Below are 18,839 nucleotides of genomic sequence, written 5' to 3'. Positions count from 1 at the left end.
AAACTTATTAGTACTCACACCAAAGTCTCTTACTGCACAGTGTTGGAAATGGGAATGCTCTAATGCAACACTATAGATACAATATTTCATTTATTTAGCACACTCCTACAGTAAACTCTGTCTATAACGTTGTATTTACCTTCTCTTTAGAGACACAAACATGGTTTCACTACAGCCATCAGGCCCCGTTGGATCCGATGCAGCAGAACCCCCATCCCAGACCCAAATAAATAATGCTGAGCAGCAGTTAGAAAAACATCCTGCAAACACAACCATACAATGGGAGGAGCTGCCAAAGGCAACTACAGCGATAACTAGAAATACATCAGAGGAAGAAATGGAAATGATAAGAGAAATGGTCAGTAATGCCCCATTGTTCCCTGATGCTGCCATGATGTTAGACACTGATGATGAAATGAAGACAAAGACAGAAGCTGGGATGGCAGATCTGTTGCCAATGTGCCCAGCAGTTAGTGGCATACTTGAATTTCCTGCTACTGCTAAACAAATGAACGAATGCCTACTGGACAGCGAATCTATTCAGAATAATCCATCAAAGGATAAGGAAATTCTAATCACTGAGTGTGCTGTTCATTTGAAAGGACAAGCAGATCTAGCAGAACAAATTGTGGATGAAAACAAGCAGTCCTCTTGCATGGAAACCTGTCCCAGTATGACAAACATTGCTGGCATGCCATCCAAATTGCCCATAAAAGAAGAAAAACACTGGCTTATAGATCAAAACCCAGTCTGGGAGAAACAATCAAAAATGAGGGAAATATTACTGCCATGTTCATCAAATGAGGATGAAAAGAACAAGAAGGAAATGGTTTTTCTTGTACCGTCTTGTCCCAGACAGGCCAGAAATCCAGGGTTCCCCTCTGTACCACAACACAGTTTACAAATGGGAGCTTTGTTACCAACTTGCCCAAAATATTGTTCCACACCAGTTCCACAACCTACTATAGTATATCATGAATCATACATGATGAGTCTTTTAAGCTCTTGTCCGAAAACGTCTAGTGTTGAAGGTTTTCCGTCATTAACGGAGCATCATCAAGGCTGGGCTACAGATCACAAAGCCTTTGGGGTAAAACTGCCAAAAATGAACATAGCCGTGATCGAAGATAGACATTACAATGAAGAAATGAAGGCCATGTCATCTTTAGCCCGAACTTGTCCAAAAGAGGCTCGCATCCCTGGATTTCCATCTGCTCTTGAAACTACAGTGATCTATAATGGGTCTGGTAGGGTCAGTCTCCTTCCATCTTGCCCAGCTGTCTCCAGTATGGCTGGTTTTCCATCAGTGCAGAAAGCTGACAGCAAAGACTGGAACACTATTCATCAGCCATTATGGGAGAAGAAAATTAAAAAGGCTTCTGTATTAATCCTAAATAACAATAAAATACACAAAGACATGAAAGGAGTTGTTTCTCTTGCGCAAAGTTGCCCAAGAAAATCCAACATCTCTGGCTTTCCCTCTGTACCAAAACCAAGAACGATGTATGTTGTTGACATGACAAATATGGTCAGTCTTATATGCTCAAAAGTGTCGCAAATACCGGGATTTCCATCATCTCATTATTCAAAAGACTGGACAATGAGCAAGGAGCCACTTTTTGAACCAAGAATGAAAGAAAAGCAGGTGTCACTGCCTGACAGATGTGAAAGAGTTAGGAGAGTAATGAAAGCAATGGTTTCCCTTGCACCATCCTGTCCAAAAGAGGCACGGATGCCAGGATTCCCCTCTCATCCAAATCCCCTAAGTGTGTATTCTACACTAGATATAATCAGCCTTTCTACAATGTGCTCCCACGTTTCCAAAATACCTGGATTCCCATCACTTGTTGGGGATATAAGTGTAGAGTGGGTGACAGAAAAGGGGACAGAGCTGAAGAGGCTACCAAAGAGGGAGATCATACTTAACACATCAAATGACAACAAAATGATAATGAAGAATATGATTTCCTGTGTACCATCCTGCCCTAAAGTGTCAAGTATTCCTGGTTTCCCAGCTATCCCTAATCCAAAAACTGTGTATTATGGCCCGAATGTGGTCAACCTCCTTCCTTTGTGCCCTTTAGTTTCTACTGTAACTGGATTTTCATCAGTTGAAGGGCACAAGGAAAAAGGATGGGTTGTGGAACTGGCTTCATTGATGCACAGACCACAAAAGAAAACTCCATTTAGGATTAACAGTTCACCAATTACCACAGACAACCTAAACAACATGATTGCTTTGGTGCCTTCTTGTCCAGGAGCATCAAAGATTTCAGGCTTCCCATCTTACCCTCGATACAATATGCTGAGTCTTGTACCTGTTTGCTCCAAAGTATCCAGTTTCCCAGGATTTGCATCCTTTGAAGGGGCCTCAAAATTCCAATGGCTTTTTGATCCACACACTTTGTGTGACAAGCATCCAAAGAAGACAGTGTTTGTGATACACAGTCCAAATCAAGATGGAGAAACTGCAAAGTTAATGCTGGCCATGGTAACATCTTGCCCAGAAGCATCCAGGACCCCTGGGTTCCCCTCTGCACCTCACCACAAATCCAAGATTGAACCCAATATGATAAGTTGTGTACCTTGCTGCTGCAGTGTTTCAAGTCTCAAAGGATTTGCATCCATGACTACAATCACAAGCACAGAGTGGCTAAGTGAAACAAAACCAATTGTGATAAAGTCACAGAAGAAGAGGGCAGACATGATTATGGGACTTGCTGGACAGGACCAGCTATATCACAACAACATAAAAAGCATGGTGACATTAGTGACATCCTGCCCAAAAGAAGCCCGAGTATGGGGCTTTCCTTCAGCTCAGGTTGTAAACAGACCACCAAACATGGTCAGCTTATACACATCTGCTCCATGTGTTTCATGTGTTCCAGGTTTTCCATCAGCGAGGATGCTTAGCTCTGAACATATAAAAATACAAACTAGGACTACACAGGGCAAGTCTTGGTTTTATAAGCTGCGGAATGAGAAGATTTGTCTTATTTCAACAGTTCCAGCAAAACATAAACATCAGCAAGATGAAATGAAGCGCATGGTAGCAATGACTCCATCATGTCCACATTTGACTCAACTTCCTGGTTTCCCCAGCATTTTGCAATTGAATCCAACCGAGAAAGACAAATTGGCTACTCCAGTTCTGCCTTCTGCTGAAAAGCATACAACACAGGAATTGCCTCATGAACAGTCAACTCAGTCATATCTCAGCGACACAAGAATTCCTGGTTTTCCCTCTACATCTGTCAGCAGCTCCAGTACAAAACTTGTGCATGGTGAGATTTACATTGTTTTAATTAAGGCCACATTTATCTTTCTTTGTCTTGTTTCTTTTCGCAATTTTTATTATGTTTGTTTTTATGACAGTGGAGAAATTCAAAGACGATGCAAAGCAAAATGTAGACCTCTCTGTAGATGATGGGTAAGTTGAAGAGCCCAATGCTCTTGCAATGTTTGCTGTGAAAGGAGCCAGTTTAGTACTTGCTTTACATGGACTGCTTGGATTAATAAAGCTTTAGTAAATCAATTATACAGTGCATGGTAAATTTCAAAGTCTATATATAATTACATTTTGTATTGTGTTGGTGCATGAGGTATGTGGACCATGCCGTAAAATCCTCTATATTTGGGTCCCCAGCAAATCACAAATAGAGAGAATAGCAGCAGAGGAGACCCAAACAGTGAAGAAACCATTGGACACATCAGAGCCGTTGGGGGTCTTGGGTTGGGAAGTTTTGGAGGCAGAGGGAACAGTAACAGAAAAACAGGCAGAAGTCTCTTTGTCAACAAAGGAAGAAGAGACCTCAGGATTAGTGAAGGCTATTGTGGGTGTTTTCCATAAAGGGTAAGTATAAGGCTGTTCTGAAACAAATGGTTTCTAGCATGCAACATGGTGTGCATCAATTAAAAGTAAACCTGAGGATTAAAAAAAGACCAAAGGTCTATGCACTCACAGCATTAAGACCTCAATAATATCTTCATGGAATCTATTTATCTGGATTGGGGACTTGTTCCCATTGAGTGGAAGGTACAGAAACTTTAAGGCTTGTCTTCTTATTTTTTTGAATGTATATTCTTGGTTTGATGTTATTAAAGTTTGAACCGAAGGTAAAACTGGACTGCTTTTGCATGGGATTTATTTCAGTATCTCTAATACTCAGTGGTTTCTTGAATTAGATGCATGTTTATTGAAACTATTGTTTTTGCATGGTTCCAGGTTTCACTCACACACTCCACTATCCATTTCTCACAGTTACGAAACAGTAGCATCCATATTGGGGCCATCTAGCTCTACTTTAACTGAGGCGGATCACCAACCCAAGGCTATCTCCTATAGGGAACTGATGGACAAGAGAGTGAGCCCTTCAGATGAGTTTTTCCTACATTTCGCATACAACACTACTGCTATACAGAAGATAGAGGGCCAGTTTGAAGACAGTCACACTGAACAAAATGTTGAATATCCAACAAGTGCTGAGCCTTACATGTGGAACTTGGTAGGTGATCGATCAGCATCTCCATCACCAACAACCGACAGCGATGATGGGTTTTTAGTTTGTGCAAGCATGAAGAAATGGCCGCCATTGACAGAGGCAGATATCACTGAAATATCAAAAGAAGATAGTGAGCAAGTAGAGGAACAAGAGGCCTGTCTTGATCAACGGCATACAGAGAGATCACTCAAAGGACAGGACTCTGTTCAAACATCAGCGTACATTGAAAGTTTGTTAGCAAGGCACGAGACTGAGGCAGAACAGGATAAGGTTAGAACTCTGTCGTCTTCCTCACAGCTGGATAAAGGGTGAGTTCTGGTGGACTATGACCTACCTTAGTTGCACGGTGTGACAGTGTTCATGTCCTGCTTTTCTGGTGATAACATTGTCTCTCGTTCTGCTTATGAGCGCTTACTACTCAGGAAATTGTGTTGGTCAACTCTTTGCAATAGCTGTAAGGATTGGCGTTGTGATGGGTAGTGGTAAAGTTTCTTTTTTATGCATTGATGCATATAGGTGTTGTAAACTAAGGTAAACTTTGTCTTTCTGTCCTCTATGTGCTGCTGTGTTGTTTTAATGATAGTACGCATGTACATAAGTTAAGCAGAATATTGAAAATGATGGTAATTTGCGCTTTATGCTGTGAAACAAGATTGGTTGCTGTCTTTTAAGTTGAGCTGATTAATAGTTGGTTGGAGATAGGGTGCATGGTACTATTGTATGACAAAGTCAAGAAGAGCAAATTCTGAAGTTTTTCCTTTCTTTTCCTTAAGCCCCGAACAAACAGGCATGGAAGAAATTTCTGCTAATTCCCTGCAGCCCACATCAAATGAGTCACTAACAGATGAAAACAAACATAGAGACAGACCCTCAGATGCTCAAAACATTAGTCCAGTTGGACCACAAGCTGATGTTGTTGTCTCTCAGCGAGGCAGAAAGCCAAAGAGAAAAGTTCCAGAACCTCAACAGAAAGCATCTATTCAAGAAAAAGACACAGTTCCAATACGACCACTCAGAAGGAAGGATAGTTTAACACCAGATCGCAAAAAAAAACCTGATGGTTTATCTGTAAAGCTCCTTACTGAAGTTATTCCAGTCCAGTCTGTAAAGATAGATTCTACTGGTGAAATAATTCCCACACAACGAGCTACTGACCTTGCTCCATCTTCCTGCATAAATAAAGAAGACAATAGCGTTCCTCTAGATGTACCACAGAATGGCCATGACCAAGAAAGTGTCAGAGCTCAAGTAACATCATACACAGGTAACCATAAAGACAAAGGGGAAGCAGAATCTGTGCAAATACCCATGAATTTCACTCCCCCTCCTCGTGTGAAAAGAAGAGATGGTAGCTTGCCACCTGAAATTGCACAGAATTCTGCCCCTTGCAAACCCCTGAGGAGAAAAGACAGTGTCACTACAGAGAAGCTAGCTCATGACCAGCAAGATTTGAAAGCTCAAGTTAGTTCTGCTGCAGAAACATCTGATTCTGGTCCTCCTCAACCTTGTAAGAAAAGCTCTGATGTCTCAGGCGATCTTGAACCTTTACAGAACATTGATGAACCCAGTAAAACAGCCACTGAAATGATCCCTTCACAACCGGTGGAAAGAAAAGACCATACAACCAAACAGTACTCTCAAGAAACCTACTGTGACCTGCAATGGCCTACAAAAGACATTAATACATCCAGCCAGGTGTCTTCTTACTTAGTTCCTCCCTCAGAAACAAAGGGAATTGACAGCATCACCCCAAAGGCAGATCCAGAGATATTTCATGTTGAGCAAACTGCTCCTCTCTCAATCATCAAGAAGATATGTCTTCCACAACGTGGCAAGAAATTGCCTCCAAGCAAACCTCGCAAAATTGTCAGTAAAGAGGAAATCATGGCCCAAAATGTAAAAGTCCAGACTGACAACACTGTGGTGGGTGATATAGAAAAGATAAAGCAGTCAAAGACAGCTGGTCACACAGCTGCTGATATAGCCAACATCCCATCCTCTCAGAAATCAGAAAATGCACCAGAGATAGCAGAGGCAAAGAGGGACAAACAGACAACTTATCCTATCCCAAGACCTCGTGTGAAGAAACGTTTCAGTGGCCCCTTCCCAGATGACTCCACAGCTACAGAGAGAACATCTCAGACTTCCCATGGAGAAGAGGAACAGGCAGCAAAGCAAGGTGTTCCTTCATCTATTTCCTCAACACCTAAAGAAAGCAAAGACCTTCCCTCTCTTCATCTGGTTAATCAACCTTCTACATCTACAGAAGAAGTGGCTGGTGTACGGCTGAGGAGAAACATATTGACCACTGAGAGCAATGTTCAGGTAGAGGATGGTGTTACTTCACACAGGACCCCAGGAACCTCAAGCTTGCCTATACCAAAACCAAGGGTAAAGAAACGTCTCAGTGATTCCTTCCCAGATGACACTATAATTTCTGGCTCACCACTTCCCTGCCAGTCAGACACCGCAGCTGATTCGATTGGTCATGAATCAGTCCAACACAATGAACAATCAAGTTTGCCTCTTCCACTGCCCCGGTCAAAGAAACGTCTCAGTGCGACTTATTCAGATAGCACACCGCCTGTAGACAGTTTACTCACTGTGGAAATGGAATCGTCTCAGAGAAACTCAGAGGATACATCTAACACCTGCAATGAAACAAATGAACGGCCAATATCGCTGGATTCAAGTGTGATCTCTGAAGGAGGTTTTGTCACAATCCAAGGTGAAGATGTTACATCAGAGGTGGAACAGGAAGTATTAGCAGCAATGCAAGAAGAACACTTTCCTCGGCCAGATTCTGTAGTAGATACTGAAAAGCCAGAGGATGAAATCATTGAAGGCTGGACTTTTACAGATAAACCTGTAGTTTCTGATGACTTACAGAAAGTTACAGAGACTGTACCTGTGCAGGATGACATTAAAAAAGTTCTGGAAGCAGAGGTTGATAAGTCCCTTGCTTCCACTATTGCATCCTCTCAGGATGACTGGCTGCATGTAGAGGATGATAAAGACAGTGAACCAATGGAAATAACCTCACGGAAGGAAATGAGGGATGAAGAGTTGGACTTTGGCTTTGTGTCTGTAGATGTAGCTGCTGGTTGTTTAGAGGATGAAAGGTAAGATTAGCCAGTACACATTAAGGTGTGGGGGGTGCGCTTATAATTAAGATGTGTGTATTTTGCATTATCCTCATTATTCTCATCTCCCTATGTTATAATTACTTAATAAACTGTCTCTGTATGTCAGTTCATTAGCAAAACGTGATTGCAGAATTTATTAATCAATTTGTTTTGTTTCTTTGTGTCTTTTCAGGCAAAGGGAGAGAGCAGCAGATTCTTCAGGTCAGCCAGTACCTGTGTCTTGTGGCAAGAAGCGTTTGAGTGGTTCCTACCTACATGACAGCAAGTCACAAGTTGCTGGCCTCCATCAAACCAGTGAACCAACAACACAGCATAATAGACCTGCAGATGGGGCTGCTGCTCCAGAAGTATGTTAAATCTCTTCAATACTTGCTAAAATTTGTATATAAGCAATTGATCAAATGGCTGTGTGTAATGTGTAAGATGTTGCTCTGAATGAAGAAACCCACAGAGAATTATCAACAGTTCTGCAGTTCCTCTCAGCTCCAAGGATCTTGTTAGCCCCTTTCAGCTCATTTTGAATATCTGTTCTCATCAACTTCATTTCCACCAGGCAGCTGTTTTCAGAAAAGCTCTGATAAACTCACTGTTATGTAGTAGAAAAGTAAAGTAGGCAGGCGGACTAAGTTAGCGATGAGCTGGGGAAGAAAGAGGAAAGTGTAGTGAGTATTGGACCAACATTGATCAGATGCACAGAAACACAAAGGTGTTTGTGACATGGAGCATGATCCTGCTGGAAGGAGCCATTAGAAGATGGTGAACTGTTGCCATGGTCAGCAACAATACTCAGAGAGACTGAGACATTCAGACCAGGATTGATTGGTATTAAGAAGAAAACATTCTCCACACCATCACAGCAGCACCAGCAGCCTGGACTGTTGACACAAGGCAGGTTGGTCCATGGATTCATGCTGTTGATGCCAAATTCTGACCCTACTACCTGCGTGTATTCTGAGATGCTTTTCTGCTCAGCACAGTTGTAAAGAGTGGTTATCTGAGTGACCATAGCCTTTCTGTCAGCTCCAACTTGTCCATTCTCCTCTGATGTCTCTAATCAACAAGGTGTTTCCTCTGGGACACCAAACCAGCCTGTCATTGACACTGCTGCCACATGATTGGCTGATTGGATAATAATAATTGAATGAATAAGTACAGGTGTTCCTACTACAGTGAGTGTGTGTTAAATGTGTTATCCCTCTGTTCTTCTCCCCCTGAAATGGCAATAAATAAATAAATAAATAATAAAAGTCTATATTGTGTTTTAGAGCACTCCCACCTTAGTGACTTCCAGCCAGTCTCTACTGGAGTGGTGTCAAGAAGTCACCCAGGGTCACAAGGGAGTGAAGATCACCAACTTCAGCACCTCTTGGAGGAACGGCCTGGCCTTCTGCGCCATATTACACCACTTCCATCCAGAGAAGATGTAAGAAACCACTGAAAGACTGCTCTTACTGCAAACACTGTTGTGTGTTATCTTACCTTATCTTCTTTTTCTTAAATAGTAATTATGAAATGCTGGACCCGTATGACATCAAACACAACAACAAAAAGGTGATTGATGATAGGTTATCTGTTGATATAATTGCCATGATGTATTTGATCTGTTTGTTGCTAAGTCCTAATATAATCCATCCATCTGTTTTTGTTCATATTACAGGCTTTTAATGGCTTTGCTGAACTTGGCATTTCCAGGCTGATGGAGCCCTCAGACATGGTCATGCTAGCAGTGCCTGACCGCCTCATTGTCATGACCTACCTCAACCAGATCCGCACCCATTTCACAGGCCAGCAACTCAGTGTGCTTCACATAGACAAGGACAGCAGCGAGTCCAGCTATGCGGTAGCAGGGGAGCGGGACAGCCCAGAGGACCCCGAGGCAACTGTTCGCTACTGCGCCCAGCGGCTCCAGGAGGAGGGTATCAGCCTGGAGACTAATGGAACTGCAGGCGCTGCAGAGAAGGACAGTAAAACCAGTAGGGATGTGGTTCCACCTCCCAGAACTAAACGGTTGCAGGGTGCTGGGGCAGGTGGGGCTCAGTCTCCTGTGGCACCACCAAGGACCAGTTTCCTATCCAAGTCTGGTTTCTCGCATGTCAAAGACGCTGATCTGGTGAAGAAACGAAGGTCACAGAGGAGGAGCGGATCAGTTGATGAAGTAGACATATCAGTAATATAATGCCTTATTGACTTATTCATTTAACCTTTTTAAATCTTATAACTGTCCTTACTTTTATCTGTGATATAAGAGGAACTCTTTTGTGTTTGCAGGTAATGGCGGGGCAAGAAGAGAGTGCAACTGGCCGCAGGAAGTCAGACACGGGTGAGTTCTTGATTTTCTTTGAAAACTTGACTTTGTTTTTTGGCAACTTCATTATAGTTATAGTAGATTTTTTGGTTTGTCCCGCAGAGAGAACCGAGGCTGTAGTTGAGGAGGGACGACCGGAGGGCCAGGTCAGTTCGCACCCATGTGTGTCAGTGTAGGGTTGAATCTCTACAGCTTGGGTCTCCCTGTATTCCACTTTGAACCATTGATACAAAAACATAGATTCTGTTGATAATTGTGTTCATGTATTAATGTATCCAGGATGCCAGTCAGTATGTTCTGAGTCAGATGGAAGCCCTGGAAGCAGAACAAAATCATATTGATAACAGAGCATGTGCGGTGGAGAGGAATCTCAGACAACTCCTGGAAACAGGTAAGAAACGCAGGACTCCTGCAGAAAACGAATCTCAGTGAAGCAGGTCACGGGTACAGGCGGATGCACAATAACAATTCAAAAGTCAAGGTTACAAATATTTCTAGTAAATATTTCTATTAATTCAACATTGAAAAATTGGAATTGGAACAAAATGAGCAATGTGAGAGAATGAACCTGTAACCTACCTGGCCTCAAACTGAAAGAATGGTCACGGTGATGTTATTTTCTCTGACAGGTAGTGACAAGGTGGAGGAGGAGAGGTTGATCCAGGAATGGTTTATGCTGGTTAACAAGAAGAATGCTCTAATCAGGAGGCAGGACCACCTGCAGCTGCTGTAAGACATCCACCACACACACTGCTGGAAACATGTTCAGTATGAACTGTAGAAGTTACAGAACAGTATTCACAACTGACAAACAGTCTCACCACGGGTCCATTCAGTAGCAGTTCTGGAGCTTTTGATCACTCTTCACAATCTTCCTCAGCAGAGGGAGTTGTCCAGTTGTCAAGGAATTGTAGAAATTGTTTAAAACCTTCTTTATCTGAGAACTTTAAGGGCATGTCACCCATGTTGACTTCAAAGAAACTTCAAACTTAGAGCACATGAGTGGAAAGCTCCTAAAACTCTGTCTGAAGTAGGGTTAGCACCCGTTTGTCTGTCAACTGTCCGGGAAAATTTATATTCTTTCCTGGAACATGAGTTTTCCCATTTTTTGCGAAAATGCACGTCTAATTTAGAATTTCATAGTTTCATTTGTTTCCATCTAGTGCTGTTCTGTCTTCTTCCTGGTTATGTTCAGTCCTGTGTGTGTAAACGCATGAAAACAGGTACAACAGTGATGATGAAGTTTACCTTATTACCACATTCACTACTGTGAATTCAGGGAGAGAGGATTGAGGTGGGTGCTAGTAAGAGTGTTAGTAAAAAGGATCAAACTTATTTTTTGTCTTTGTGATTTAATGGGGTGAGAGATAGACAAGGAGCACGTCGCAACAAAATCAGGCGAAACAACATTTTACAATGTAAAAACGCAAGTTTCACTTATTATTTGCGGAGCTTTCAAATGCATCTCAGCTTCATCAATCCTTCAGCACTGTCTGAGGGGAACTGAGCCGTCTCCGTTATAACTGAGCAGACTGAGCAAACTCCATCTGCCAGGAAGACTGGAAGATGAAACTAAAAGCTCTGGAATATGATAAATGGACTTGAGTTTAGACTTTTCTCTTTCCCTCAAAAAAAGCAAAGTAAGAAATAAATGATTTGTCCTTCATTTGAAATCTCCCTCCATCAGCACAGATGTCTCACGTCTTCTAATGCACCTCTTGTGATTGACAGGCTGGAAGAACAAGACCTGGAAAGACGATTTGAGTTGTTAAACAAAGAGCTGAGAGACATGATGGCGATCGAAGGTACACCTTTACTTCTAAACAACACTCCATGCCAGACTGATCTTCCCTTAAACACTGAGTGTGGTTGAACGTTCGGATTGCAACCCTTTGCTCATGACTTGCTTCTTAATTAGATCACACAAGTGACAAAAACAAAAGTACAGAAGCACAAGACCAAAAACTGTGTGTGACTGTAGCTCTGGGTTATATTTACTCCTGAATGACATAACACATCTAACTCCTCCTTTTAACAGTGGAAACTGGCTGAGTGTAGTGTGTGAGATAAGCAGCTTTCTGGGACAACTGGAGCTTCTGAGCTTTGATTTATAAAACTTTTCTAAATGGACATGAACCAACTTTCAGCTGGACAAATCAAAACAACTCGTAAATGACATCCATCCACCCATCCATCCATTTTCTGCCACTTACCTGAGCTCAGGTCTTGGTGGCAGCAGGTCAAGCAAAGCAGTCCAGACATCCCTCTCCCTAGAAAGTTTTTCCAGCGCCCCCTAGAATATCTGAGGTTTTCCCAGACCACATGAGATATATAATCTCTCCAGTGTGTTCTGGGTCCACCCCGAGGCCTCTAACCTGTTGGACGAGCCTGGAAAACCTCCACTGGAAGGAGAGCAGGAGGATCCATGATCTCGTTCCTTCTGTCACTACCTAAAGGTCATGACCACAGATGAGGGTCAAAACAAAGATCACCTGCTAAATCGAGAGCTTTGCCTTCTGGCTCAGTGCATGAACAGTGACAATAAAAGAAGTGGTAAAATAATAACTAATAATTATGGATTTTTTATAACAAATTCTTTTTTCCAGTCAGAATTCAATCAGCATATGATCTTTTATAATAACAGCCCTGACTGATGAAATACATCATGTGAATGACTCGTTTGATGTCTGTTCTGCAACAGCCTGGTGCTGGTTGTACATGATGAAGGACATCTACCATATGATAACTGGAACCCCGGACTGTGTCTTATACGCAGTCAAAATGTAAAACTTTTACAAAAATATTTTAAAAACAAATTTAAAACTGTGAGTCTGAAATGATCTTCCATCACAAAGTAAGATTGTTGTTCAGTCAATGTTTTTCACTCAGTTTTTATGTCTGCTCAGTGATATAAGGACTGTAGAAATATTTTGGGGGACAGAGCGTGAAGGGAAGTATGACTGCACACGTTAAATGTATTGATGAGTTTATATTGGAAAGTTTACATGTGTGATGATTTAATATCATTTTATCAGCACCACCAACACATCAGCTGCTTGTCCATTGTCGAGTCCTTTCTTTCCTTTTTGTGCTGTTTCTAACAATCCCCACAATCCTCTGCTACAAAGAGCACCACTGTCATTCTTCTTCTCCTCTCCACAAGTGTCTCATCCCTCTCTCCTCTGTTCCTTTTGTTTCTCTCTTGTCTTTGTGGTGCAGAGTGGCAGAAAAGTCAGGCCCATAAACACAGAGAGCAGCTGCTGCTGCAGGAGCTGGTGTCACTGGTCAACCAGAGAGACGAACTGGTCCACAATATGGACGCCCAAGAGAGAGGGTGAGATTCACTGAGTCTTGATAAAGTGGCTGTCTGTTTCCTTTACAGGCTCTATTAGGATTAGATTATTGATGCTGGTAGTACTGGACCACATGTGAACACATTCAAACATGCAGTGTTTTTCTGAAGTGATATGTCCTTGATTGAACCAGTAGATGGCAGCACAGAGTGAGGCAGCTCAGCCAGATACTACACAGCACGTCACAGAACACGTTCTTGCAGGTGTAGTGTTTTCATTTACTGCCTCAAGTACCAGAGGACACGGTTATAGATGTCACAGAGACGCACAAAAGACGAGTCAAAAGAAGGACATAATATGTCATAATAATGACACACACTGACGCTCTTATTAGTGTTGATTAAAGTTCATTGATCAGATATTTTTATGGGCTGAGTGCAGGGCTCTTAACGAGACTTTTTTAACAAAAACAAAATTACAGTTCACTACTGCTCACTCAAACATGTTGTGTGAAAAAACAGCCAATCAGCAGCATTATTAGATGTTGGTGAGATTTACTCATTCACTCCTGAGGGATCGAATGTATATATTAATCGTTGCTAGAATCAAACTAATTCAATTGGTCCATAAAAGTATCAGAGTTCAATCCCCAGCCCAGACTGAGTGTCTGTCTCGACCACAACAATAGTAACAACAGTACATTTTGTTTTTAAGATATTTAAAGACACTTAACCTGATAAATTAGACGAGTTAAAAAGAGGAAGACCAAGGTCATTAAGTTAGAAAGCTGTAACTAAACTCAACTATCAGCTTTACTAAGAACTTAGACACACACACAAACTGACACAGTGCCTCCTGCCTTTAAGACTGGATTTATATCACTGTAGATACCAGCTGTTGGTTCTCACGTAAATATCACCACAACACTTCACACATTAATGATGAATGATCAGATGAGACTGTGCTGTAATATCTGTATGTTCCCCACAGTCACTGTGTTTCCATTCTTTTGGTTTGTGTGACACTGGGACGGTCCACCTTGTGTTAGAAGTGAATACATGAATCCACGTGGTAACAGTATCTATGCAGCTTCACTGTGACAGAGAGTGGACGTATCTGTTGGAGATGACTTTGCTGGATCGATGTGATGCTGAGTTTTAGTTGAACGTCTTTAAAGATCCCTGTCTGCTGTGTGTGCACAGCTGCAGTCATTGAAGTAGAAACGGCTCTGTTCTGTCAGACACGTCCCATACGCAAATGTAATATATGTACATCCATATATAAAATATAGATAAATATAAAAACATTTAAAAATGATATATGAAACCTATTAGAAATTGGAACAATTTCATATATTGACATATATGTCCAACCCATATAAACATGTCTGTTTATGTATGTATGCTTATATAAGACATATGTTGAAAGTATATATCCATCAGAAATATAATGTATAATAAATATAATATGTCCATATTATATACAGTGGGTTTTAAAAGTGTGAGACCACTTTCCCAGAATGAGGAAATAGACATGTTCAAAATGAATAAAGAAAACATATATAGCTTTTTATTGGTAAGTTGTTTAGATAAACTTATTTAAAGATATTTTTAATATATATAAACATTTTACCATGGGTATTTTTTATATGTGATAAACTTATATCTTTATATATGCAGAGGATGTATATATGTGATGATAATGTAACATATGGCAACATCACTCTCGATGTAGGGACATATAAGTCATATATTCCATTCCTCTGTCCTCTGTCCTCGTCTTCAGAGCTCTGGAGGAGGACGAACGTCTGGAGCGAGGTCTGGAGCAGCGGAGGAGGAAGTACGCTAAACAGCAGAAGGAGAAGTGTGTGATGCAGTGACGGTGTCGACCTCCAGTCTGTGGAGCGCTGAGTCGCCTGTCTGACGCGAAGCGGGTTCGAGACAAAGCCAAGGCTGGGACAGCGGCGCCTGGTCGTCTGACTGACTGGTTTTAAGTCAGCAGTAAGAGGACGATCAGGCCGTCAACGTAGCTGAAGTGTATTTGTACCAGAGAGCAGGGTGAACACGTGTGAGGGGTCTGAGACATGTCAGCTGTGTTTAGTGTTATTTTTGTTTGCTTCGCCTTTTGATTGTCATAAAACGTGGCTGCATTTTATGACCAAAGGTGATCGAGGCGATTGAGGCGGGCCAACGCATCATCCATCTACCAAACCCTGCGGGAGGGTCAGCGCTCGGCAGAGGAGGCCTCGCTGCCTCACAGAGCTGCTGCTGCTGGGGCCTGTAGACTGTTTGCTTTGCAGTTTCTGTGCTGTGCTTTAGTGGCTGTTGTGATTTTGAATGTGAAGTGTGTTTGATTGAAAGTTTTCTACAGATATGAGCCAAAAAGATTATAGGTTGACCGCTGTGGGTTCTTGAAGACTGACACCAGTACTTCCAGGTTTGGATTGTACCCGCTGAAAACCAAAATCTAGTGCCAATTCTCCAAAATGACAAGGATTCAGTGTTTCCTGATGAAGGGTGAGAACGCCTCAGAATCCATCATCTGATTGGTTACGTTTAGGCTTAGGTTACGGCATGGTCGAGGTCACGGTTAAAGCCATTTAAAATGAACTCACCTCAGAGGAAATTACACTTTTGGAATATGAAATTCATCACCACAGTTGCCTTACGTTCTACGTTCTACGTTCTACGTTCTACGAGCAGATTCACTGACTGCGGTGAACCCGCTGCAGTTGAACCTCGCTCATGTCACCCAGCACGTGTGTTCAGATGCGTTTGTTGTTTTGCTTTATCTTTTCCTTCAAGCTGAAAATGTGTCCATTTGGAAAATAGAAGGTCAATCTAATGTAGATGTTTCTAGATGTTTTCATACTGTTTGACTGCAGGTGCCAATGAGGTGCAAGGGCAAGGAAAGCAGGATCCGAATCAGTCTTCTAACTAACTTATTGGATTCATTTAAAGTTTTATGTATTTTAAACAAAGCTCATAGTCTTTATTCATTATTGTAGCGTTTTAGAAAATGTTCATAGAAACCGGAACATCTCCATGAGACTTGTACATATAGGTTTGTTTTGTGCTGCCATAAATTACACCTGTAATTTATTTTTCAAAATGGGAAAAAAACTTTTCAGTCACACAAATGTAGTTTTCTGAAGTGAAAGTGTGAAAGTGTGAATGTTCCTGCGTGACAGAAGCCGAATCTTCATTTACACAACATTAACATTTGCTAAAAGTGAATTGGCGTTTCCACTTGTTCCAAAATTGAAAGGAAACTTCCTCCTTGTCTTTGCACTGAACAGTCACATGTTTTTACTTCAGTCGAGTGTGTTCAGTAACAGGCAGCGACACTTCTGGGCCTGACTGGTTTTATTTGTGTGTAAAGGTTTGCAGTTCTCATGATGCCATACTGCTGAGTGTAGCAGGTCTGACCACCTACAGCTGGTCCAAATGGTGACTGTGGTTTTCATGTTATATTTGCACTATTTGTAAAGTTTTACAAATATAAAAGATTTGAATGCCTTTCCACGTCTTGTGTAGTTCTTTCTGTCATTAAATCTACTCTGTTTCATTTCTATTAGTTTATGAATTCATATATGGTTTATCAAAAATGTACGGTGGCCCTGAGGGTTCAACACACTGCAGCTTAAGAAAACACACGCAAACAGACAAAACACAAACACATGAGCTGCAGATACTCACAGCTCAAAGATGAACTGATTACGTTTTGGTGGTCAAAGGTCAAAGGCCACTGTGACCTCACAAAACATATATTTGGCCATAACTCACACATTCATACACTGATTATGACACAACTCAAATGTCCAGAGGGATAAAATGAAGTGATGATATTTTATATCCCAAAGATCAAAAGTCAACTTCGCTGTCACGTCATAATGTTGCAGAACACCTCTGGCTGTTACTCAACACTGTAACTCAGGAAGGAGAGGTTGTGACCATATTTTCTGATGGCTGGTTGGCGGAGGAAACAACCGTGATAGATAGATAGATAGATAGATAGATAGATAGATAGATAGATAGATAGATAGATAGATAGATAGATAGATAGATAGATAGACGTCAGAGAAGTAATGCAGCTGCCTGTCTGGTGCTTACTTGAGCCTCCAGATGTGTTAACACTGCACATATAGACGACAGAACATCGTCTTCAGCTCTGACACACTCTCTGGTCGAAGTAAAACTCATCGCTGCTGCTGCAGCTCAGGAAACTCTTCACAGACACCAGATTTAAAATTACAGACAGATTCACCTGGAGCTGAGAGATTTAATCCGACTGTGAACTAGTTTGACAACGGTTTGAACATAACTGATGTTATGCTTATGCTTATGCTGTTTTGAAATGGGAAATGTGTCAGTGTGTTTTTCCATGGCATGAGAAACTGTAGCTGCGAACTTAGTCAGCACAAGATATTAAGAAATAATTTTTTTGTAGAGCCCGGCAACAAATAATTTCCATTCACTCAACGCTGAAAATGAAAGTGACCATGAAACATCATCAGAAGTGCTGTTGATGTCTAAGCAACATTCTTATTATATCAAATCATTTTATTAGAATCTCAGTCAATCAATTCACATTTCTGTTTTTTTAACGGTAATACAAAGTGTCAGCTTTTAATTAGTACTTTGTCTCTCTTTATACTACATCAACGCACTTTTCCCTTTGCTCCTGTCATAATTACTACGGCCACTAGATGTTGCCTAGCAACAAAACGTAACTATGGGACATAATTAAGTCATTAATCTTACTAATGACTTACTACCATTTCTAACTGGTAGAAGGAGCCTTAGAGTGAAGTGTACAACACACCATCATTTATTAATGAGGTAAAAGTTAATAGTAATAGCAGTGATAATAATAATGAAAAATAATAGTAATGCATTGATAAATGGTGATGTGTTTACACTTTACAATAAGGCTCCTTTCGCAGTTATAATATATCGACCTTTTTTTCTAGTGTGTTATAACAGCTTATAAATGATTTATAAGTGTTAACAAGCTAATTAATAAACTAGTTATTTACATTGAATCCTTCATAAGGATAGTTTTATTGTAAAGTGGTATCTTTTATTCCTTGATCATGGGTAAATATCCATTAAAAGTAGCTGATGACAGCAAAAAATCCTGAATGTCAACATTTCTAAAGAAAGAATTTGTGGAAAGAGGAAGTGAGGAATTCTTGCTAAATACTGGACTGAAAAGATTAGATTACATTGAAGTGGCAGCACCAACTATCAAATAAGACTTTATTGTAACTTCTCACTGCAGTTTTTATCCAAATTTATTCTTAACAGATTTTCTTCACATAAAATGTTCAACCCAGTGAAGCTGTGCTGTCGTTCTGATCTGATAGCAGAATCTTTATTCACTTCAGTGTGGCAGTGGTGCTGGTTTCTTTCTGTGGCACTGATCATCTGCACTTTCATTATCATCAAAATGTATTTTATAGTAAAATTGGCATTTTATTTGTAAATGTGCCCAGTCAGACGAAGCCAAGACGCTCGGTTCAGTTTCTCAAGCATAATGTCTATAGGCCTTTGTACATTTACAAGGACTTTTCATATCTTGAAAGACACAT

The 18,839-nt window shown here is 41.1% G+C and overlaps 1 protein-coding gene across 12 annotated transcripts in view; it reads left to right on the top strand.

The window, feature by feature from the left end:
• The window catches only part of ehbp1l1a (EH domain binding protein 1-like 1a), a 43,295-nt gene extending 26,531 nt beyond the window's left edge, over window positions 1-16,764 (top strand). For 5 of the 12 annotated variants that reach the window (XM_087178673.1, XM_087178679.1, XM_087178678.1 and 2 more), the window contains 16 exons: window positions 151-3,284; window positions 3,376-3,430; window positions 3,647-3,853; window positions 4,226-4,810; window positions 5,276-7,624; window positions 7,821-7,995; window positions 8,914-9,071; window positions 9,151-9,199; window positions 9,306-9,815; window positions 9,917-9,968; window positions 10,035-10,099; window positions 10,233-10,344; window positions 10,583-10,682; window positions 11,685-11,758; window positions 13,173-13,287; window positions 15,032-16,764. In XM_087178673.1, the coding sequence (XP_087034799.1) occupies window positions 151-3,284; window positions 3,376-3,430; window positions 3,647-3,853; window positions 4,226-4,810; window positions 5,276-7,624; window positions 7,821-7,995; window positions 8,914-9,071; window positions 9,151-9,199; window positions 9,306-9,815; window positions 9,917-9,968; window positions 10,035-10,099; window positions 10,233-10,344; window positions 10,583-10,682; window positions 11,685-11,758; window positions 13,173-13,287; window positions 15,032-15,125 (7,834 nt within the window). In that variant the 3' untranslated portion in view covers window positions 15,126-16,764. The remainder of the gene's footprint in view (window positions 1-150; window positions 3,285-3,375; window positions 3,431-3,646; window positions 3,854-4,225; window positions 4,811-5,275; window positions 7,625-7,820; window positions 7,996-8,913; window positions 9,072-9,150; window positions 9,200-9,305; window positions 9,816-9,916; window positions 9,969-10,034; window positions 10,100-10,232; window positions 10,345-10,582; window positions 10,683-11,684; window positions 11,759-13,172; window positions 13,288-15,031) is intronic. The other 7 variants (XM_087178677.1, XM_087178676.1, XM_087178674.1 and 4 more) reach the window with 7 other exon arrangements.
• Window positions 16,765-18,839: the final 2,075 nt, after the last annotated feature.

The sequence above is a fragment of the Seriola lalandi genome, unplaced genomic scaffold (assembly GCF_002814215.2).
Source record: "Seriola lalandi dorsalis isolate HSWRI2012SDOR001 ecotype SW California unplaced genomic scaffold, Sedor1 jcf7180002054694, whole genome shotgun sequence".
NCBI classification, from domain to species: Eukaryota; Metazoa; Chordata; class Actinopteri; order Carangiformes; family Carangidae; genus Seriola; species Seriola lalandi.
The sequence above is the reverse complement of the archived record's forward strand: the minus strand, read 5'-3'. Positions and strand labels throughout refer to the sequence as shown.